This window comes from Brachyistius frenatus, unplaced genomic scaffold, assembly GCF_029030835.1.
Source record: "Brachyistius frenatus isolate BFR_SWC_R1_liver_20210118 unplaced genomic scaffold, ASM2903083v1 Contig_127, whole genome shotgun sequence".
Classification (NCBI taxonomy): domain Eukaryota; kingdom Metazoa; phylum Chordata; class Actinopteri; family Embiotocidae; genus Brachyistius; species Brachyistius frenatus.
Window position 1 is genome coordinate 656,681 of NW_027210726.1, and position 24,624 is coordinate 681,304.

The 24,624-nt window shown below is 40.2% G+C and overlaps 2 protein-coding genes across 4 annotated transcripts in view; both read right to left on the minus strand.

Annotated features, from left to right (window-relative positions):
• Positions 1-143: 143 nt before the first annotated feature.
• On the minus strand, positions 144-11,815 carry LOC138630071 (up-regulator of cell proliferation). The gene is made up of 4 exons (XM_069714179.1): positions 11,706-11,815; positions 10,704-10,766; positions 10,507-10,594; positions 144-5,623 (listed from the first exon to the last, which is right to left on the minus strand). Exons 2-4 carry the CDS (start codon positions 10,728-10,730, stop codon positions 945-947), a joined length of 4,794 nt encoding a protein of 1,597 aa, XP_069570280.1. The 5' UTR covers positions 10,731-10,766; positions 11,706-11,815; the 3' UTR covers positions 144-944.
• Positions 11,816-19,163: 7,348 nt separating this feature from the next.
• nlgn2a (neuroligin 2a) overlaps positions 19,164-24,624 on the minus strand; it is a 135,564-nt gene continuing 130,103 nt past the window's right edge. For all 3 annotated transcript variants that reach the window (XM_069714160.1, XM_069714159.1, XM_069714161.1), the window contains one exon: positions 19,164-24,517. In XM_069714160.1, coding sequence (XP_069570261.1) covers positions 23,683-24,517 — 835 coding nt within the window. In that variant the 3' untranslated portion in view covers positions 19,164-23,682. The remainder of the gene's footprint in view (positions 24,518-24,624) is intronic.

Consider the following 24,624-nt stretch of genomic DNA (forward strand, 5'->3'; position numbering starts at 1 on the left):
TCGCTCACTTAAACCTTCAGCTTGGTCTCCACTGTAAATGTTTACCTGCATTCTTCTTGTTACATTCTGTTAAATTCAGAAACACAAAACTTCAGATGATTTTAGAATAAAGAAAGAAAAAGTAAAACTTGAGACGTTCAAAGCCAGATAAGATTGTTCTCTTTATTCAGTCACTTAAGTACTAACATGCTGACCAAACCACAAACAGAATGAATGATCTTGTAATTCCTTTACAAGTGGAAATATTTTCCATCAAATATCTCACAGGAACAAAGACAAATTTTAATTTTGAGTCATAAATCGCCTCATGCTTTATTCCTTCTTTTTAAATCTGCTGCACTGTGACGACAATATAAAATGAGACCGAGTGATTTACATGAAATAAACATGCAAATATTTGACATCACATACAGAAACAAAAACCAACAACATTTGCACTGTGTACATCGGAACAATATAGTTTATATTTATTCTTTTGTGTTAATTGTAGTTTTCTCACTTTATATTCTTACTTGTTTTTCTCTTACCGTTTAGTTTTTGATTATTGAGCATTAATACACCGAGACAAGTTGCTTGTATGTAAAAACTAATTTTGAAAAAAAAAATCTTCTTCTTTGAGAAAACAATCAATAAAAGTTCACATATCATTCTTAATTTAATGAAAAGAAAAATAGCATTTTGTTGTTTCTGTCAGCCACATATATCTTTTTCAGTAAGACTATAATGGCATGAATAGGTTGAACAACAACAACAACAACAAACATTTAAAATTCACTAATAGGATATTACTTCTATTAAACATGTTAAATGTCAACACAGGGAAAGCTGAGCAACAACTACAGTGATTTACTTGTTTCCTTATTTTTAAGCCACAAAGGTTAAATATCAGAAGAGAAGCATGTGTCCTTCCAAACACTAAAAGTAAGCGAGGAGGATTATTAGTCTCATTTGATACTGAATGACACTTTCAGACTTTGTTTTGCCTCCTTGGTCGTGATCTTTTTCCAAGCTGCAGGAATATCAGCAGGTTTTGCATCATATGCTTTGGCAAAGGTGCCATTGTACTTTGCCATCACATATTTCCAGTAGTCTGATGCCTGAGAGCTCACATCTGGACGAATATCCCAGTCTGGATACATTTTCCTGTACTCCTTATAAGGATGCAATTTATAGTTTGTAGCACTGCTGATAAAATGACCGTCACTGGCCACACTGGATGAGCATATATCGGTGGTAAGTTTTCCTGTGAAGAGGTAATTACATCCCCCCAGACCCTTCGGCCGATGCAGAGACGCCCAGTGCTGATCATGGACTTTTGATCCTGCATCACAGGGCGATGCACAGAACGGACACTGTTTGCCACAACCAACAACTCTGGTGAAAAGCTCATTCTCAGGCTGCACGCTGAGATGTTTTAGTTTCATTTCAATGCCTGATTTTTCGAACTTCTCTCTAAGATCTTTTGTCATGTCGTCCACAGACGCTGTGAGCCACTTAGCAAACTGTTTCTGGTCAGCTTTGTTCAGGATCATGAAATTACCAAGAGCATCCTGGGAAATGACCAGTTTATCACCAAGTTCTTTGCAGATATCTTCAACAAATGTCTTCAAGTCAGAGCTATTTCCTGTTCTGGCCTTATTGATTGCATCATTTATTCTGCTGATACATGTCTTAAGATGTTGGTCCTCAAACTTAAACATTGTAGAGCTGCTTGAAAACGTTTTCTTTATTTGTTCAAGTATCCATTTCTTTGCATAACTCTCATAAGACCGACTGTAGCTCTGATAGCCTTCAAATTTATTCTTTGTAAGTAGATCCAGTAAAAGTGAATACTGGAAGGAGGATCGTACGCTGAACGTCTGGATTGTCAGCATTTCACCAACGATATCAGTTCCCAGGTGACGGTTGACAAAGTCTTCAACAGCCGGCTTCAAGCATTGGTTGGTGAATTCTTCTGCCTTCTTCTGGCACTGGTCTCGTTCCTGGAACACATCTTTGAAATCAGCACAAAACTTGTCCTTGTTTTTAATCAGACATCTGTAGGGATCATTTACTTGTATGAAATCTTCATGCATCTTCTGGAACTGTCTGGCTGCGAATCCACAGATGTGTTGTTTCAGAGAAACCTCAAACTCGATGTCCGTCTTAAGATCTTGATTGTTGTGCAGCTTTGCATCAATCATGTGTAGGATCTCCTGGATGTAAGTGTCATGGTAATTGGTTTTTCTTTCCATTCTTTCAGCTACAAACTTTGTGCACGCATCTATGATGCTGTCAGACATTTCTTGCACAGCCATTGTGTGACTTTTAAAGTTGAACAAACTGATCACTTTGTCTGCAAACCGTTTGAAGGATCCTGCATATTTGAAAGGCTGTATTCCACAATCTTTCAGTGTCTTTTCATCTAATAATTGACATGCATGACTCCCCTTATGTCCCACATTTGCTCTCAAGCATTTGGATACCCTGGTGAACACATCTGTTGTCTTTTGTTCAGAAAAAGACAGTTTCTTCAGTGTTTTACTCCACATCTTGTTAAATTCTTTGTCCAGCTCTGTGTCTGTCATTTGGACCTTTTTCTTTCGACATCGATCAATTAAATCACACACTGCTTTTTCAATCTCTTTTTTATGATTCTCCTTGATTCTGTCAATTTCTGTCATTCCCTGTCTGATGTCTGCTGCTGTTGTGAGCTGATTAAAGACAGATCTCTCCATTTCTTTTCGAAGTGTCTTTGCGCTGTTTGAGAATTCCTCTTTGTGTCCTTCGACCAGATAGACATGACCTTCTGTTTGCTTGAAGTATTCTGTGAGATTTTGTTGAAGTTTTGTCTCCTTTGACGACAGCAATGCAGAGGCTTCACTTTTCAAACTTGTGAGAAGTTCACTCATGTCAGATGTTTCAGAATTTGCAGCAACTGTACCAAAATTGGAAATCTTAGTTTCTGCATCGATCACCCAGGTGTACATTTCTTTTTTGAATTCCCATTCCCATTTGTTGAATTCAGTGCAGAGCTTCATGTATGCGTCAGCTACAAGGCTGTTTCTGAAGCTGAAGATGAAGTTTTCGTGCTTCACTGCATTCCACAGGCTCGTCATCCACTCTTTAAACTCCATGATATTATTAGCAGATGACTCACAACGTCCCAGTAGCTGGATGATGTTTTTCTTCAGATCAAACACAGCCTCACTGTATCCTGTATTGACTGGTGCCATTGGTGGGTTTCCATTCCAGAGTCCAGGAATGTACCAGTTCCCGGTGTCTGGATTGTACTCCATCACATCAGTGAACTTCTTGTTCTCCTCTTTCTTTTCCATTTTGGCTGCAGCCTGGGTCATCTCATTCAGCTGTTCCAAGAACAGTTTCCTGTCTCGTGAGTTCTTCTCATGGGCAGAAACATCGGACACGTTCTGGTGGACAAATTGACATTTAGGATGCTTGCCGACCTCCTTCATCCTGAGAAAAGCATGCACAACTATCTGTAGGATGTCCTTCATTTCTGTTGAATTCTCCATTGCAATATTGATAATGGTGATATCACTCAAGCCCACAACAAGAGTTGCAAGCTCATTGTCATGCTCATGGCTGTTGTCCAGTTGTGCGAGCTCTGGTGACTTCAAGCCCTCAGTGTCAATGATCACCATGAAGTCACAGTTGAGAAGTCTTTTGACGTCTTCATTGATTTTGATGAGCAGCATGAAGGCACCTCGAGTGCATCGACCACTGCTGACTGCAAACTGCACTCCAAACATGGTGTTGAGGAGAGTGGACTTTCCTGTGCTCTGAACTCCGAGAACTGTGACCACCAGGATCTTGTTCTTTGGAGAGACCAAGTCACTGAGCTGAGAGAGAACATCACTCACCCATCTGAGAGGTATGTTGGAAGCATCTCCATCCACAAGCTCAACAGGAAATCCATCAAGCAACAGTTGTGCACACAGTTTGGGCAGATGCTGTAATTGTCGACGTGATTCCTGTGTTTCTGGAAGGCACAGTGAAGCTTCGTAGATCTGACCCATTTCTCTGAAGAAGTGTTCAGTCCCCAGTGAGCTGTTGGAAAGTTGTCTGTCTATTTCCTTGATCTCCTCTTTGTTCTCAGAATTCTTGCACTTTTCTTTGTACTGCTCCCTGAGTCCAGACAGTTTAATACGAGACACGTTGTCGAGGTTCATTCGCATCCATTTCAGGAAGTAACACCTCTCTATCCCTTGGCTTGATATTGCTGTGATGAAGCGTGTCATGGCCGTCGATATGTCATAAGAGTTCTGCTTCTTCCGAAGTTTGGATTTCTGTATCTGGAGATCACTTTTGTAAGTTTCTATGTTTTCCGAACCAAGTTTTTTAAGCCGAAACTCTTCCTTCTCTAAGCGAGTCAGTTCCTTCCATATTTCGCCTTGTAAGGGAAGCTGATCTTCTTTGTATTTAAGGATGTCCTGAATTTCTGCAGTGATGGCGTCTGCATTTTGTTTGCCAGCCTGACACTCTGGAGAATCTTCATCAACCGAGATTCCAAACTCACGGGCCACAACAACCATCTGCTCTATTGACATCTTCATTTCTGACTTTTCAACCACATCAATGACTGTTTTTCTCAAACTTTTGACAAAGTCTGCATCATTCATCTTTTTAGTTTTTATGATGATGTTGTCTTTTTTCAACCCCAAATTAGTTGCTACTTCTTTTACAGCATCAAAATTGAAGTTCTTGTTCTGATGGTTGCCCACCAAGAAGATCTGTGCTTTGTGGTCTTTGTTGGGAAGTAGATTGAACTCAGATTTCAGATCATCAAAGAACACAAAAACTGCTGCAGATGTCTGACACAGAAAGGAGTATTGTGTTTCAAACGAAGCAATGTCTCCACGAAGATTTGCCACAGCCACTGGCTGACTGAAAACATCCATGTTTCTGTTTCCACAAGGAAGGTACCAAGTGATTTCAGTCACTCCATTGGATATTCTTCTCAGACTGTCACCACAGTCCATGTCGTGGTGAACGAAGGTGTCATGGTACTGCTGAGAGTTGCTCAGAAGCTTATTGAGTATCTCCGACTTGGACAAGGAGCACTCACCCAGTCTCACAAAAGAAATCATTGGAAGCTCAGAGACAACAATTCTTTCTTCAGTAAAGCCTTTCGATTCAGACAGATTCTGAGGTCTGTACTTCTTAACAATGTCTCTCATGGCCCACAGCATGAGTGTGCAATGGTTTGTGTCACAATTAGGAAGCAGCAGAGGGACAGAAAACTGACACAAAGACATTTTGAGTGCCAATTCCTGCTGTACAAAACCATCAGAACACAGAAAGAGAGCAGTGATTATGTCGAGAGGGTTTAGCACGTCACCTGAATCTGGGCTGTCAAGTAGATCATCAAAATCTAACTCTGTATTCACTGATGTGTCATCACACCTTGACTCACATACAGATGCACACTTCAAATTCCTAGCTGTCACGTTACCCATCATCAATTTCTTCAGAAAATACCATGGAAGGTCTGATTTACACTTGGCAGGTTCATCAGTAGTGGTCTTCTCATTGATCTCCAGTATTGTGCTGAGTGATAGCTTCTTTGTGTAGTACTCCGTCGTCAGCCCCAAATCCTTCAGTAGGCTCTCCAGGTGTGCATCTGTGAATTTAAAGAGGCATTTTAATATAAAGAAATATGGTTCATAAATTAATTATTACACAAGATCTGAAATAATATCTTGTTTTGGTGATATGTTTCTCCATAGAAATCATGTCAACTTTTGATATTATACTACAATTAAATTTTCATCACTGGCAGTTTGTGGGTAATATATCTACAAAAACTGAATAAGAGCCCCTGTCAATGTCAGACTCAGTGTTAAACTCTTTCTACATGAAGATTGCATTACACTTTTAGTAATGTTCAGAAGTGTTTCATTGCCTTCATTTTGGGCATATGAACTGGTTCGTTGTCTTAGGAGGGTGTAATTTTTTTTAATTTTTTTTCGTCTCACTGGAGTCTTGTCCAATTGTGTTAGCTTGGCACTTTAGGGCTTTGAGGTGGGAGGATATTGCAAGTCTTTTTAAAAAAAAAATCCTTCTGGTTTTGTTCAACATCAAAGTGTGTAATGATACATCTTGCAACTGCACAGTGAAGATGGAAGCAGTCTCCCACTTTCATAGACCTAAAGGACATTTCTAATATGTTGGAAAGCTGCCATGTTGCTCTGGAATTAAGTCCCTGGGCAAAATGCCAGCACTTCTTTAAAGACCCTACACAAATATTACCCATCATTTTAGATGATTTATTCAAGTCTAAAGTTGGATTGATGTACACACAGATTTAGCCGAGATAAGCAATCATGTTCAACAAAAACAAACAAAATAAGTTAATTTACGGTGTACTGTAGTCTACTGCAGCGGATAAACCTTCTTCACCTCACATACCACTGCCGGGTCATGCTGGGTCCCAACATAACTTTTATGGACAACACCAGAACAGGACACCACAGATAACAACTTCTCAAAGCTTTAGCATCGAAAACCTTATCAACTAGAAGCTAAACAGGAACCACTTTCCCACCTCAAACCAACGCACTGGTTTTCACACCAGGAAATGATGACTCCTCTCTTCATTCCATACGCAAATGACCAAAAAACAGATGAACCAGATGAACCTTTCCGTGTTACCACAATGTCATCTATTGGTTGAAAACTGTTACATCTCCATAACGACAAACTCCTCACCTAAGCTTAATGAAAGTTTGGCTTAATTTCCACGCACTCATTCCTGTTTTTCATCATGTATTCTGTGTTTCTCGTGTAATTAGTTAATCCTTTTGTAAATTGATGATGCAAATGTATTCTTTCTGCTGTCTGCAGCATGGCAGTAGCCTAATAGTAATATCAGGGTACGTCTCCTATGTTTAGATTGATGAATAAATTTATCTCTTGTTGCTCTTGGTCATGGTGGAAGAAATAAAAAGACAACTAATTCATACTTTTTGCCACATAATTAAACAACCCAGACTCTCACAGAACAAATAAGTGGCCAGAGGAGGTGTTTATTTTCACACCTAACATGCATTTAACACAATTTGAGTAAAACTGATTAATCTCCAACACACATTCACTTCAGTTTGTACTTTCTTTACAGCTTTTGCACTTTTTTTTTTTTTTTTTTTTACAATTTCACTTTTACACAACCCCGTATCCAGAAAAGTCAGGGTGCTGTGTAAGATGTAAACAAAAACAGAATGGGATGATTTGCAAATCATGTAAACCCATATTTAATTGAAAATAGATCAAAGACAACATATCAGATGTTGAGACTGAGAAATGTTATTGTTTTATGGAAAATATATGCTCATATTGAATTTGATGCCAGCAACATGTTTCAAAAAAGTTAGGACAGGAGCTACAAAAGACTGGAAAAGTTGTGTAACATTAAAAGGGATGTCAAGTGGAACATCTCAACTAATTAAGTTAACTCGCAAGAGATTAGTTAAAACAAATGAGTGCATAAAAAAAGCATCCCAGAGAGGCAGTCTCTCAGCAGTGAAGATGGAGAGAGGTTCATCACTCTGTGAAAGACTGCGTGGGCAAATAGTGCAACATAAAAGAATAATGTTCCTCAACGTAAAATTGCAAAGAATTTGGGGATTTCATCATGTATGGTACATAATATATCATATCATATATCATATCATATCATTATGTAGTATCTATGTAACACAGTAGATTTCCTGTGTTAAGTTTAGGACTGTCTTTAGGTCGCTCTGGGAGTGAATGAAACACGGCAAATGTTTGCAGTTTAAAACAAGGAACTGAACTGCAATTTATTATTGTTATTAACACACAGAAAATCAAGGGAACAACATAAAAGAAAAATAACAAATTCAAATAATAACCCCAATACCGGTATTTCTCTCCCAGTCAGTCAGTTTCAGTCTCTTGTCTTTCAGTCTACTACCAGGTAGTGTATGTCTGGAGGCTCTCAGAATAACTCTTATCTGAATATTTTGCTCGTCGGTGCTCCAGCAGGAGAATCCAAGAAGACCAAATGCAGCTTCACCCACGGAGAAGATGATCAGGGATCACAGGGTCACTCAGCTCCAGCGCTCTGTGGAGGTTTCTGGGGATCGCTGTCTCCATCACAGATCCATACAAAAAACCCAATCTGCATGCAGCAGAATTGAATACGATATCAGTACTATAATTTCTAAACTCTATTGTTGGTGTAACAGTAAATGACCAATAAAATAGTATTACACACATATATATATATATATATATATATAATATTCACTATGGTCAATATTAACATATTTCACACACACACATGTGCTCATGTCTCAGTGACATCCATCACTTATACCTAACAGACATTATTTAAACGTCCACCGTTACTAAGCAACACACTCAACAGCTGTTCTCAATCTGACCGTTAACTTCTGGCGCCAAAACAAGAACATGACGTCATCGTTCCCGCTCGGTTCAACAGGTCCCGACGCATTAACCCCTCAGCGCTTAGCTAGCGCTTAACTAGCCCCGTCGGTCACATGTAGCTCCACAATCACAGATATCAACCCCGTAAAATAATATTCAACAACAATTTAATATTTATCTCCGACTGGTTTTGTTCTCTTCTCTCCTGATAGATATCTTTAGCCCAACTAAACAACTGTCCTCCTTTGTAGCTCTACAACAACGGCTAACTGTGAGCAACGTGCATCCGTCACTCACCGGAGATTCTTCTCAGACTTAAAACAAACTTCTTCCTCCGGAGTCGGTCTGGTTAACGATCAAATAAATAAAGATCCTCAACAGCAGTGAGCAAAAATCAACCAAATGAGATTCTTCAGTGGTGTAGATCATTACCGCTGCCGTTTCATTGGAGGTATAAAAGGGTTGTCTCCCGGGAGACGGCTTTGATCTACCGACGTGCACCACAGCGCCCCTCTGGTGAACGTCGGTATTGCATGTTTGAGTTAACCCTTTAGTTGCTGGTAAAACTAAGGTGGGTTACATCATCATATCATATATAAGATTCAGAGAATCTGGAGAAATCTCTGTACACAAGGGACAAGGCTAAAAACCAATATTTGATGGCCTTATCTTTGTCCTTCAGGTGGCACTGCATTAAAAACAGACAAGATTGTGGAGTGGAAATCACTTCATGGGCTCAGAAACATTTCCGAAAACTATCGTCTGTAAACAGTCCTTTGCTGCATCCGCAAATGCAGGTTAAAACTCTATAATGCAAAGAAGAAACGATACATAAACATGATCCAGAAACGTCGCCTTCTGTGGGCCGAAGTTCATTTAAATGGACTGAGGTGAAATGGCAAACTGTCCTGTGGTCTGACCAATCAAAATTTTAAATTCTTTGAGGAAATCATTGACGCCACGTTCTCTGGGCTAAAAGAGAAGGACCACCCAATTTGTTTTCAGCGCACAGTTCAAAAGCCAGCATCCATGGTGATATAGGGGTGCATTAGTGCACATTGGATTGGTAGCTGGAACATTTAGGAAGGCACCATTAATGCTGAATGATATATTTACAGGTTTTGGAGCAGTGTATGCTGCCTTCCAGACAATGTTTTATTCAGGGAAGGCCTTGCTTAATTCAGGAAGATAATGCCAAACAGCATTCTGCATGTATGAGAACAGCATGTCTCTGCAGTAAGAAGAGTCCAGGTGCTCAACTGGCCTGCCTGACAGGTCGGGACTGTCACCCATTGAAAATATTTGGTACGTCATGAAATAGAATACGACAAAGGAGACCCTGAACTGTTGAGCAGCTGAAAGCAAGAACAGGACATTTCACTTTCAAAACTCCAGCAACTGGTCTCCTCAGTTCCAAAACGTTTACAGAGTGCTGTTAAAAGAAGTGATAAAGTGGTAAACATACCCTTGTGCCAACTTCTTTGGTACATTTATCTGGCAATCAAATTCAAAATGAGCATTTATTTTTCATAAAACAAAGTTTCAACATAGTGCTGTCTTTGTTTTTTTTAATTTTTTTTATTAAATATGGACTAACATGATTTGTAAATCATCGCATTCTCTTTCTATTTACATTTCACACTGTGTCCGAATGTTTTAAATTGACATCCTGACATCCTGTTATGGTGCATTCAGAATGCTTCACAAACTCCTATAATAACAGAATATGTGGGACTGTACTGTATACGACCACAATCATTTCCTTCTAACTCTGTGTGGATTAGATCAGATAAATCAGGAAACAATTTCTGGCCTAACATCATGAATCACTTGAAAAGCTTTTCTTTTTTAGAGCGCTACGGCAAACCCATTGTCATCCTGAGATATTAAAACATTCACTTCAAGATTTTTGTTTGCATTGATTCATGTTTTTGCCATTTTAGAAAATGAGTCTTTGGTAACCCTTTAGTCCAAGAATCTGCCAAGAGGAACTTTGCGACATATTTCTTCATTTTAATTATAGTTATCTATTTCTAACTGACCACACAACATACTGTGACTTTCTGCTGAAACAAAAGAGAAATGAGAGCTGACCTTCACCACCAGTCTGACAACCATCCTTGCTGGCAGAACAGGGTGTTGATGGAGGGTCCCCACAGGAATCGACGACAGCATTCATTCCCTTTTGATAAATGAGAAAAATAGATATATAATTATCCCATACACTCTATCTTATGAGGATATTATTGGTATTTTAATATGGACATGTACAAATTAGGGTAGCTGTTTACCTCCATTGAGAGAGCTGACTCAGCCATCCCACACTTGCTTCAAATTATTCAGGCAGCATCTCTCTGTAAGTAATGGGAGCCAATTATTGAAGTTTTTTTACTCTCCACGTCCTGTAAATATCTAACAAACCCTCTCCTCTGCATCACATATTACTGATAATGATAATAATTGCTCATGTGCTCTGGAAAAGATTTTGGATTGCAGTTACCCCACCACCGTCCTGCGTGTGCATTGGGAAACCCCCATTTAACTCAAACGGTGCTTGCAACCCAAAAATGGAGGGAAATGATTAAGTTATACTAAAATATGTGTCGGACACAGACGGTCATCTGTCTCCAGAAGCCTGACAAACGCAAATAAAGCAATCACCAGACAATCATTTCTGGTATCTCCTGTAAAATGCTTGGATAGCTGTCATAAATCATGGTGGTTTATGATCTGATGGTGACAGATATGCAGATCAAAGCAGTAAAAGCTGATAACGCGATAATTCTTTCGACTATTAAAACATTAAGGTAGATATGAGATTGCACGGGAAATACAAATGGAAACTTAAAAAATGTAAATAAGTAAAATGTTTCCTGTGCGCGCCCTCCTCCCTCCTCGTGTTTATTGTAACGGATGTTAGACAAGGAGTGACAGAAGGTGAAGAGATGATGTGCAGCAGCAGTGTTTCCACAGGAAACAAGTAAAAGCAACAGGAAATACTTTTTTGTTTTAAAAAGCTCACTGAGGTAAAATGAAAATATACTTCTACAAATACAAACAATTCTTAAATGGGAAATCCAATTGACAAATACAAACTGAAAATACAAAATGAAAAACAAAGCTTATTTTGAACTCACATGCAGATGAATAACAGTTTACAGTGGAAGCTCTGCATTAAAAGTCACTGGTCCAAATAGTAACATAACTTTGTTGTTCTCTTGCTAGATTTTGGTCTTCCTAATCATGCAAATAATGAACAAAATACTAACAAAACAATAGCATAAGCAACCAACCTTAATCGAGGAGATCTGCCATGACAAAAAAAAGAGTTGTTTCTTTGTGCTGTATTCGCAGGAAAATGTCCTGTTTCTGGACCTAAAGGACCTAAAGGATCACTCTTCACCGCGTGAACCACTGCAGTGCAGAGAACCCTTTTTATTTGTTCAGTGAGGATACTTTCACTTTGACTTAAAAAGTCACATGGTTTCCCAGAAAACTGAGCTTTTACCGTCAACCAAGTGATCACCCGTTACAGAACCGTGTGATGATAAAAATGACTTGCAGAAAGTGGTTTTCTTTGCTGTGCTGCAAATTTAAGATAGTTTTGTTGAAACCTGGAGTTGAAAATGCAGATTTTCTTTGAAAAATTATACATTTTTAACTTCACTGTCAAAGTCAAGGTCAAAATTTGTCTTGTATTCTACAAAAGCACAAGTTGAATTGGATGTAATTAACAATATAAGAAAGCATGTGCTTTAAAACAGGATAATAAGCTTCATACATTTATTTTGAACAAAATTACAACAATAAATCAACTTAAAATTGGAGTTGTTTAAAAAAAGTGCCAGTCAGTGATCAACTGTTTTGAAATAATTACATTGACTAAGTCCGTCTGAGATATTTGTCCAGTACAAAAAGAGTCAGTTGTACTAAGGCTGTTATTCGTGACCCATCATGAACCATTACTGGGTTAGTGGAAACCCAAATGTCCTTGCAAATGGCAGATACCTGTTGTATAACTTGGCTTTATCAATGCTATACCCGGATCCTTAAACTGTATTAGAGCTGTCTAATCATGACTTGGCAGCTGTGGATGTCACGCACACACACACACACACACACACACACACACACACACACACACACACACACACACACACACACACACACACACACACACACACACACACACACACACACACACACACACACACACACACACACACACACACACACACACACACACACACACACACACACACACACGCACACACACACACACACACACACACACACACACACACACACACACACACGCTCAAGGTAAATGGACTGAACCTTTATAGCATCAGAAAAGTTGATCTCAGTGACTTTGATCGTGGCATGAATTTTGGAATTAGATTGTCTGGTTTGAGTATTTCTGAAGCTGCTGATCCTCTGGGATTTTTGAATTCAATTTTTTTTTTTTTTAAATTCACTTGTATTTATATAGAACCAAATCACAACATCTTGGGGAACTTTACGATAAGGTCAAGATCTTACAGCATTATAAAAAGAATTCCTCTTGAGCAGCACTTGTCAACGGTGTGGACAAAAAAGTCCTTTTTAACAGGAAGAAACAGAAAGACTTTTAAAAATAATGCTACAAATTGCTCTACATAGGAACATTTTGATAAAACAACTGAGCAAACATACTATTTTTTTTAAACATAGTATTCTTTCTGTCTTTTGCTGTATAAATAAGAACATTACCAGTAAGTCTATAGGTATCATGACTAGAGCAAAGGAATAACTCTGTTTCATGTCCTCATTATGTAAACATTATGTAATTATAGTTATTTGCAATTATTGCAAAAGGACATTGGTCCACAGATTCTGTCTAGTACCACTGCCAACATCACAAAATGCATTTATTCCTCTGAAACAGCATTGAGGAACTCACATTTGTTAGTATGTGCAGTTTCCTCCATTTCAGATACAAAACAGGGACAAGTCAGTATTCTGCATCAAAGCAGACTGTGGAGGATTTTTACTGTATAACCTGCACTCTCACTTATAGTTTGGAAAGGTACTTAATGTGGTGGACCTTCAAAGCGAAAACGCAAACTAAGTAAGGGTGAATAACGAGTAGGCAGGGTTGTAATTGAGGGCCGGCTGGCAGGTCCCAGAGCTCCTATAAGTAAATGTAATTTGAACTTGAGTGATCCCCTTTCATTAGTGTTGGAACAGTATGAGAAAACACAGTGACCCTCTTTTTTTTTTTTCCCCAAGTTTTCATCCTCAGCTTTAGATTCCTCCCCCTGTTTTTACAACACACACAACTTTATCATTATCAAGTTTGCTAACTGCATTAATTTATGTTGTTGACAAGCTAGAACTCTGGCTAACATTGGCTAACCGCATTAAGTTAAGGCTACTTAGACCTGAACCAGATTCTTTCACGTACAGGTATTTGGGGGAGTGCGAAGTCAGCCATACTGTTGGATGTGCAAACAAACTGGAGAGATTTTACGACAGCAGGTAGCAGGCAGACATCTCGAAGTCATTACATTATTCTAAAATGCTGTTTAGGGAAATAAGCTTTCAAAAATAGTTGCAAGTGTCATTTGTTACGAAGCAACACAACATGAAGGCTGTGATTTCGTTGGCTGTGGCGGTATACAGTATCCAGTCACCAGACAATCATTTCTGGTATCTCCTGTAAAATGCTTGGATAACTGTCATAAATCATGATGGTTTATGATCTGATGGTGACAGATATGTAGATCAAAGCAGTAAAAGCTGATAACACGATAATTCTTTCGTCTATTAAAACATTAAGGTAGATATGAGATTGCACGGGAAATACAAATGGAAACTTAAAAAATGTAAATAAGTAAAATGTTTCCTGTGCGCGCCCTCCTCCCTCCTCGTGTTTATTGTAACGGATGTTAGACAAGGAGTGACAGAAGGTGAAGAGATGATGTGCAGCAGCAGTGTTTCCACAGGAAACAAGTAAAAGCAACAGGAAATACTTTTTTGTTTTAAAAAGCTCACAGAGGTAAAATGAAAATATACTTCTGCAAATACAAACAATTCTTAAATGGGAAATCCAATTGACAAATACAAAATGAAAACCAAAGTTTATTTTGAACTCACATGCAGATGAATAACAGTTCACAGTGGAAGCTCTGCATTAAAAGTCACTGGTCCAAATAGTAACATAACTTTGTTGTTCTCTTGCTAGATTTTGGTCTTCCTAATCATGCAAATAATGAACAAAATACTAACAAAACAATAGCATAAGCAACCAATCTTAATCGAGGAGATCTGCCATGACAAAAAAAAGAGTTGTTTCTTTGTGCTGTATTCGCAGGAAAATGTCCTGTTTCTGGACCTAAAGGACCTAAAGGATCACTCTTCACCGCGTGAACCACTGCAGTGCAGAGAACCCTTTTTATTTGTTCAGTGAGGATACTTTCACTTTGACTTAAAAAGTCACATGGTTTCCCAGAAAACTGAGCTTTTACAGTCAACCAAGTGATCACCCGTTACAGAACCGTGTGATGATAAAAATGACTTGCAGAAAGTGGTTTTCTTTGCTGTGCTGCAAATTTAAGATAGTTTTGTTGAAACCTGGAGTTGAAAATGCAGATTTTCTTTGAAAAATTATGCATTTTTAACTTCACTGTCAAACTCAAGGTCAAAATTTGTCTCGTATTCTACAAAAGCACAAGTTGTATTGGATCTAATTAACAATATAAGAAAGCATGTGCTTTAAAACAGGATAATAAGCTTCATACATTTATTTTGAACAAAATTACAACAATAAATCAACTTAATATTGGAGTTGTTTAAAAAAAGTGCCAGTCAGTGATCAGCTGTTTTGAAATAATTACATTGACTTATTAACATAAGTTTTGAAGCAACAGAACATAAAGGCTGTGATTTCAAACAGTATCTAGCTGCTGACAGCTCTTGGAAAGCTGAATCCATTTACCTCCATAATTAAGAAATGACACGTTTCATTCAGCCGTAGCTTTAATTTTTTCCACACTTATATCACTTTACCACAATTTCTGATGTTAAACATGCTGCCAGGTGAGATTGTAATGGAGGGCTATGTTTTGACAAATATCTTTGTTTTTTTTACCAATCTGAGACAGACTTACTTTAAAGGCATGTGATCATTTCAAAACAGCAGTTCACTGACTTGCATCGTGAAATCTTTTAATATACGATACAGTTTTGTTGTTTTTGCCTTTCAAATATTTAGTTTGTTCCCTGTAATACTCCCTCTGCCCACAAGCAGTCTCCAGTCTCTCTCTATATGCCCAGTCACCTGCCTGCCACACCCACCTCACCTGTTCTTAGTTTCCTAACCTGCTCACCTACACACACTCTGACACAGTCCAGCCAGTATTGATCTCCCATTAGTCTGCAACCACCTATTACTGAATCCTAAGTTTCTGTTGCTCATTTAGCTGTGGCTCCACGCTGGCAAAAACCATTACCATTATTCTTATGGCTTGTATTTCGGTCCGTCTGTCTCTTCCTCCCATTCTCCTGAACGCAATAGCTCAAGAACGCCTCAAGGGAATTTCTTCAAACTTGGCAAAAATATTCACTTAGTGTGACAGACATGTTGCCGTCACCATGGGTTCTTCCAGTCCGAATGCACAACAATTAGGTACAGTACAGTTGGTCAACGTGTTTGTTCAACATAAACAATATTTTGGCTCACTTGTGCTCTCCTGCCATGCAGTCCAGCACATGCCATACGGCCTGTCTGCAGCCGGCCTGCTGCTCCGTGTCCCAGGAGTGAGAGTCCTCTGGTGACCTGCTAGGGCTTTTATGTGGAGAGAGACAATCAGTGATTCACTGCAGCTGTGCCAATTAAGCCTCTTCCAGGCACCATCCCCTGAACCACTCCCCCAATCAGTCCCTCCTGCAGCTGAGCCATACTATGCCCCACTACCACACTTAGTACCAATACAGTAACTGATAAGATTTTGGTGGTCAAAGGGTAAAGGTCAAGGTCAAGAATGACTATGCGATCCACAAGACTGCAATGTGGCCTTAGAGGAGAGTCTCACGCTGTGTTGAGACGACACAATATACTTCTCTTTCAAATGTGGATCCTCCGTGGGTCAAAGGCGGGAATCCCCCCCTGTAATCTGATGGGCAACCCCATGAACCCCCCTAATTTATATTGGTTTTAAATTATGTTAATCACAACTAGCCTTTAGACAAGTGCACGTGGACTGGCCATGAGGAGCTCCTGGATGTTTTACAGCAGCCTGAAGATCATGGCCTGGCAAAAGCAGCCACAGTGTTACTAGAATTGTTTTTCCTAGAATGGCAAAGGCTGACTCTGCATGGCAAATGATTCCTTCGCCTTCCAAGGAAAACAAATGCGATCCTGGCAAAAGGTTCATGGCTCACACAGCCCAAAAACATGATCATGTTTCTCTGTGACACACATAGCAGGTACCAGTTTCTCTTCCATCAACATTTTAAAACACATCACCCGACAAAATGAATGGTCAGAAAAAACAAGGGAAGGTAGAGGAGGGAGACAAAATAATAAGAGAAAGGTGCCGCAGTCACAGATAAATGCCACAAAATAAGCAACATGTTCACCATTAAAAGTCATCAGTGTATAGATGTGTTTATTTTTGGTGCTGTTTGCTTGATGGACATCAGCGAGTGAACATTGCAGTCTAAAGCTTTTTGTAGTAGAGGGCTATTTGGGCTTTTGTATTTGACTCACCTTGGTGTGAGTTATGTTCATTTTTAGTGAATGTATTTGTGACATTTTTGATAGGATTGATAGTTGAATATAAAGATAACCATTTTAATATTTGAGCTAACTCTGTATCTCAGTCTCTTCTGAAGTGTTGCGAACTGTGTCGTATGTTAAACCTTGTACATTTGTGCTATGATCGGTGTATTCCTGGTGAGTTTTTCAGCTTTCACCTTTTTCACAAAAGAGATTTTGACTTGTCATTGTAGGTAATGCACAGGTATATCAATGATGACTTAGTTCCATTGTTCCCCTGTAAGCCATGACAGCCAACCAGCACCTATACCAAAGCAGGACCTCCCTAATGAGGAATCTGTGTATGAGCTGAAGAAAAACATCCTCCACCTACGGGGTAATTGTGAGTCATCTGCTAATAATATCATGGAGTTTAAAGAGTGGACGACAAGCCTGTGGAATGCAGTGAAGCACGAAAACGTCATCCTCAGAAACAGCCTTGTAGCTGACACAGACATTAAGCTCTGCACTGAATTCAACAAATGGGAATGGGAATTCAAAAAAGAAATGTACACCTGGGTGACCGATGCAGAAACTAAGATTTCCAATTTTGGTACAGTTGCTGCAAATTCTGAAACATCTGACATGAGTGAACTTCTCACAAGTTTGAAAATTAAAGCCTCTGCATTGCTGTCGTCAAAGGAGAAAAAACTTCAACAAAATCTCACAGAATACTTCAAGCAAACAGAAGGTCATGTCTATCTGATCGAAGGACACAAAGAGGAGTTCTCAAACAGCGCAAAGAGACTTCGACAAGAAATGGAAAACTCTGTCTTTAATCAGCTCACAACAGCATCAGACAGGGAATGACAGAAATTGACAAAATCAAGGAAAATCATAAAAAAGAGATTGAAGAAGCAGTGTGTGATTTAATTGATCAATGTCGAAAGAAAAAGGTCCAAATGACAGACACAGAGCTGGACAAAGAATTTGACAAGATATGGAGTGAAACACTGAAGAAAATGTCTTTTTATGGACAAAAGAGGACAGATGTCTTCACCAGCATACCTAGATGCTTGAGAGCAAATGTGGGACATAAGGGGAGTCATGCATGTCAATTATTAGATGAAGAGACGCTGAAAGATTGTGGAATACAGCCTTTCAAATATACAGCTCAAGGATACAACAAACAGTTTAAAGACCAATTCAGGAAGTTTTACAACCTTAAAATTCACACATGTCTGAGAGCATCATAGATGCGTGCACAAAGTTTGTAGCTGAAAGAATGGAAGAAAAAAAAAATTACCATGACACTTACATCCAGGAGATCCTAAAGATGATTGATGCAAAGCTGCACAACAATCAAGATCTTAAGACAGACATCGAGTTTGAGGTTTCTCTGAAACAACACATCTGTGGATTTGCAGCCGGACAGTTCCAGAAGATGCATGAAGATTTCATACAAGTAAATGATCCCTACAGATGTCTGATTAAAAACAAGGACAAGTTTTGTGCTGATTTCAAAGATGTGTTCCAGGAACGAGACCAGTGCCAGAAGAAGGCAGAAGAATTCACCAACCAATGCTTGAAGCCGGCTGTTGAAGACTTTGTCAACCGTCACCTGGGAACTGATATCGTTGGTGAAAAGCAGAAAATTGCTTTTACTGGATCTACTTTCAAAGAATGAATTTGAAGTCTATCTGAGCTACAGTCACTCTTATGAGAGGTATGCAAAGAAATGGATACTTGAACAAATAATTTTTTTTGTTTTTATAAAGGATAATAAATTGTTATTGGAAGATCATCCTGATTGAGTGTACATGACATGAGCTATCAGACGTTTTCTTAGAATTCAGAATTACTTTGCTTTTCTGTCTTTAAAGTTTAAAAATATTTACACATGTAAACAAATTAAAGGATCAGTCATTCTATAAATATATACAGTATATAGTATCATCAGTGTGTTACATTACTTCTGCTCAGTGACTGAATAAAGAGACAAAATCTGCAGTCTGGCTATGAATGTTTTTAATGTTTCCCAGATCAGAATCACAGCATACAGTGTATAATAACTTCTAAAGTAAACAGAAATATCATCACCTCATTTATTTATATAGTTTTACTTGACTTTTTTTTAATAATCATCTTTTTTTAAATTCCATTATTTAACATTTTTCTTCATCTCAAGTCTTGGGTTTCTGAACTCAACAAAGAATGTAAAAACGAGACAACAGGTGCAAATTGGCAGCAGAAACCAAGCTGAAGGGTCATAAGTGAGTGACAGTGTATGTTGTGTGTGTTTGCCGTTGCGAGTTGAGTGTTAATCACGTGCCGCCACACACCACTGACATGACACAGGATCTCTGAATAACATGAGTGATATGAAGCCGTCTTGTTTTGCTTGGCAGTTTTTGAGCACTTTGAAAGAAGCATCAACTGAAATCAACTGTGAACCACGAGGCTGCAGTGAGTACCTTTCGGACACAGGAAAGGCTAAATATGGGTCCGCGTACATCCGGTTGGATCCACACAAGCCCAGAGTCCGACTGACTTCTCCGATTGACTTAACATGTTGCCCATATTTCTGCTGTTTATAACACGAAACGTTTCTGCTACATCACATCACTGCGAGAGAAACACAACCTCGAGTGTGTGGAGTGAAACAACTCGACCACTTGTGTGATCTCATTACTCGATGAGGATATGAGGCATCTTATGGTATCAAAGCCCTCATGTCTGTCCCACATGTCACTGAGTGGCTACATGTAAACACTGCTACATGTTGAGTGAGCTAACATTAACTGGACTACTGCACTTGTGTTTGGTGTCTTGGTTTAGGTTCGTTTATGTCCTGAATCATTGAAAGGCAAAGCTGGCTTTTATCAGTGCTCTCAGCCTCTGAAATGTTGACATAAATACTCTGAAGTCATACACATCATGCAGCACAGATTCATCAGGAGTATACTTGGATCACAAGGAAGATTTCAAAATAAAAGCTTGCAAACACTTGGAAAAAGAAAAAAGACAGAGAGAAATAGATTTCACTACCATACCAGAACATAGAGCAATGAAACCACAGACCTAAACCATAATTATAAAATTTTAAAATGTAATTGGAAACTAGCAAATGCTAACTACTCTGTGTTCGGCCCTCTGTTGTGTCTGGGGCGTCTGTGGAAATGAATTCTGCTACAGTGACGTTCCTGGTTTGGAATCATGATGCTACAGGATGCCCACATGATGATAATAGGCAACATGAGAACAAGTTAAAAAAAAGAAAAAAAGAAAGAAAAAGTATATTTTCAATGCCAATGGCAGCATTCATGAATTTGAAACCTCAAGTGGGCATTTTTTGAATCTGCAAATTGCACCTGTTGTCTTTTGTTGTCACAAAATAAGCATATCATTCATTCACTCAAATTTTTTTTAAAAATAAAATTAAAACAAACAAGAAACTTAATATTTACAAATATTTTGTCTGTTTGATTCTTACATTTAAAAATGTACAGTTTTGATCCTCTTCCAGATGTTGTGTCTGTCTCCATCCTGCGACCCAGTTTGGTATTTTTCTTGCCTCATCCAGTTTGCTCAGAGTGGACTGACTGCATTGAATCTGCCACAATGGCACCCTCCAGTGTTAGCTTATAAAATAGACAAGGAAAAAGAACAGACCCAAACTAAATACCTTGTTTCTGTTCTCGCCTCCAGTGGTGTCACTGTAGCCGTGTTGTGGTATGGTTTTACTTCACAACCCCTCACTGCCTCCATATCCACAGGAGTGTGTACAAAAGGGTTCATATGGACATATCGGTTCCCCTGTAGACAGATTAGCAAGGTATCCTCCTGGCAAACATTGTGGGCCGAGAGATGGTCGTGCCTTTGGATGTCCTTTCGTGCTTGTGATTAGTTCACCCTCTCTTGATTCTTCTGATTCTAATTTCTACATTTAAGGCTGTGAGTCTTTTTTCCGATATTCTCCCAAAGTCTCGTTTCCACAGATTGCGTCCCTTTTCTGTCCACCATCTGTTCCGCCCACAGCACACCCAAGTCAGTTGTTTTGTGATTTACATTGTGCACATTTCCCCTTACAAAATCTCTGACAGGAGCAGCCAGGTCTATGTCTCCCCTTCCAGTCCTCCCCCACCACCCCATTAGGCAGTAATAAAATAGAAAACAAACAATCAAACAGGCTAAAGCTAGAGCACAAGCAAAGACAGCACCGGTGACTAACTTCTCCCATACTGGATGTAAGCTACCATGTGTTCCTGTGGGCTCGAACAACAGCACATCAGTTCGGTTAACATACTGTATTAAGCAGAGTATTACCCATGATCCGTGTTTGACATCTTTATCAGAGTCAGAGGGGGGCACTGCTGAGCTGCAGGCCGGCATATTCTCGCCCCAGAGAAAGGAGCAGAATCAGAAACTTTTACCCTGTTAAGGAGATCCCAGGCCCCCTTTTTTTTTTATCTTGCAGCTCTGCGCTGCGGGCCGTGAAAGCCCACTGGTTACCCTCAGTGTGCTTAAAGTTTAATTTACAACCGATGAGCTCACAAAACGTCACTAGCTGAGTAAACTAACCCTTGAATGGGAGGATAATAGCAGAGCTGAACTGAGGTCAGAAATGATGTGGAACGGCGCTGACAGAGAAGTCAGGTGTTTTGGATTTTTGTGATCACAGTGGGGAAGTTACGGGTGATCTCCGCATTATGAGCCTTGAATACGAAGGTTGATGGAGCGAGGAGAAGGGAGAGAGGGAGTGGCGATGGCACGGAGAAGGGCGACTGGGTAAGCAGCAGGAAGGAGATCATATTGGAGCCTAAATCTTGACTTATTGGAGGGCGGGATCCTACCTGTCTGCCTCTCTATCTCTTCGTTTTCTAATTAGGGCCCACCTCTACCCAAGTGAAGCAGCTCTGATATCACACACACACACACACACACACACACACACACACACACACACACACACACACACACACACACACACACACACACACACACACACACACACACACACACACACACACACACACACACACACACACTCAAACAGGCACACATCCAACAGAATATGCATGTGCTGGAAATAGGGGGGCAGACAGGAGAGGGAAGGTGTACGTAAAAGAGCAGAGGCTGCCTGTCTCTGCTTTGTTTCCCACTGAAATAAAAAAATAATTCTGTACAAGCAAGCTACAGCAACAGATTTGGTACCTCGTGTACCCTAAAAACTGATCATCTCCATACAGACGGAAAGAAAAAGTAGTTACAGAGGGATGATGGGCTTGCTGCTGTCATGCTGCATCACCTGGTTGGAGAAATACCTGTAAATAAAACCATAAAGGAGAGCATGAACAGAAAAGTGTGTTCACAGTTGCTGCTTGTACTGTAACGTGAGATGTGTGGCAATGACTCCTTTTGAATAAATGAGGGAGGTGCATATGATTTGCTGAGAGATTTCAGGAATTTCTGTGTATTCTGTGAAAGAAAACAAAGACCGAAATATTAAACGCGGACCGATATGACTTGATTAGATTTGGGAAACGTGCATTAACAGATACAGTGTCCTTTTCCCCGCCATCATCTTTAAAAAATAATTCATGCATAGTTCCCCACTGAGAAAACCCATTTATATACTTTCTCCTTTGTACACATTTAATATAACTATATATAATATCATTTCTCTATATCTATATTTTCAGCAAAAATTCTTTCCACAAAAAAAACAACAGTTAAACAAATGCTCGAAAAAAAAGAAACGAGATGAAAGAAAGAAAAAACACAATCGAGGGCCAGTTTGGCACTTTGTCATGAAAACACATAGCCTCCGTTAGTTGACAGTAAATAGGAATACTCTAGAATTTTCTTTAGGTTTTTTTTTCTCCCTCGATGAGAAAGCAAACACAGTCGTACATACTTGGCACCAAGAATGCTGGTAGAATGAAAGTATCAGATATCAGTGTTTTCATAGCTATATGTTTACTGTATGTACTCTATGGCCCCTTCAGCAGCTCAGGAGATCATGAATCCCAAGAGCAAAAAGGAGCATTGCGAAGAGGGAGGGAATCACGTGTCGAATGAGAGGAACAACGCAGTAATAAGACACAGATGTAGAAAAGAGAAAGATATGTGCACATAAACACACCGGGGACAGAAAAAAAGAGATGACATCAAAGTAAAAAGAAGAGAAAACAACAAGGGGCAAAAAGCATTCGTCCCTTGGACAAAAGTCGGGGGTGCCTTTAGTCTGGAAACATCAGACCTTCTTTGAAAACAGTATCTTTCAAAAGATCTGAGCCACCCACCGAACTCATCACCTGCTGCCGCGCAGTTCAGTTACATCTCCACACGCCACCAGTAGAGGGAGCTGCTAAGTTGGACAGCACATGATGGACGGGTGGAGTTGCTTTTGGAGAAACAAGAGAATAAGAGAACAGAACAAAGGCCCACATCCAGAGGCCTCCCTTCCAGATCAGTAGCAGAGCCAGTATTTCTGGTCCTTAGGTGGCGATGTGTCGGGCCAGTCCCTACTATACCCTGGTGGTGGAGTGGGGGTGCGGCAGGGTGTTGTTGTGGCCGGTGGAGGGGAAAGTATTGAAGGCATGAAGAGGCTGCATGCTGGTGATGGTACTGGGGATCATGGTGATGGTGTTCGGCGTCATCAGCGGCACGTCGTCCGGGGCACGGCGCAGCGCCAGCGTGTAGTCGGGCGGGCAGGCGGGCCGCAGAATGTCGTGGGGCCGAAGAGGCTCCATGTCGTGGTGAGCGTCGTGCTCCGAGTGCTTCATCTGCAGGGACATGATCTCCTCCTCCTGGCTGTGGGCCAGGTCGTTGGCAGGGCCGCCCCGCTGAGGAGATAGCCGGTGCCGTCGCATCTCGTGCCGCTTGTCGCGCTTGTAATAAAGGGCAGCGAAGGCCAGGATGTTGAGGAAGAGGAGTGACGCCCCCACGGCAACTGTCACGCTCAACTCTGTGGAGTAGTCACGGGTGTCTCCAGGAAAGAGGTCCTGGCGAGGACGCTCTGAACCCTCAGTCTCAGGATCAGAGGGGAAGGTAGGGTAGGGGTGACGAGTGGTACGAGGGCCTGGATTTTTGGGCCAGGGTCTGATGGTGCCGGTGCCCGGGCCTGGCGGAGAGCGGGTGGTGGTGGGGAAGAGCTCTTCATGTAGACTATGAAGATGGGGAACTAATTCCAGCCAGAAGGCCACCTTGTTGGCCCTGTAGTTGTCTCGAACACGGGGTTTCAAACCAATGTGGAGGTATTGCTTGTCCTTTGAATTGAACTTGGTCCAGATGACCTCTTCGAAGCGGTTGGGCTTGGTGTGAATGAACTTGGTGTCCTGAGGGACTGGCAAGTTGGGGTCCCTAGTGGAGCACAGAGGGGCATATCAGTTGTAAGTTTCAGGACATTGTTTTCATCAATATTGCTTAAAGAACATTGAGTTGTCATCAAAACACTGAATAAAGCCTTT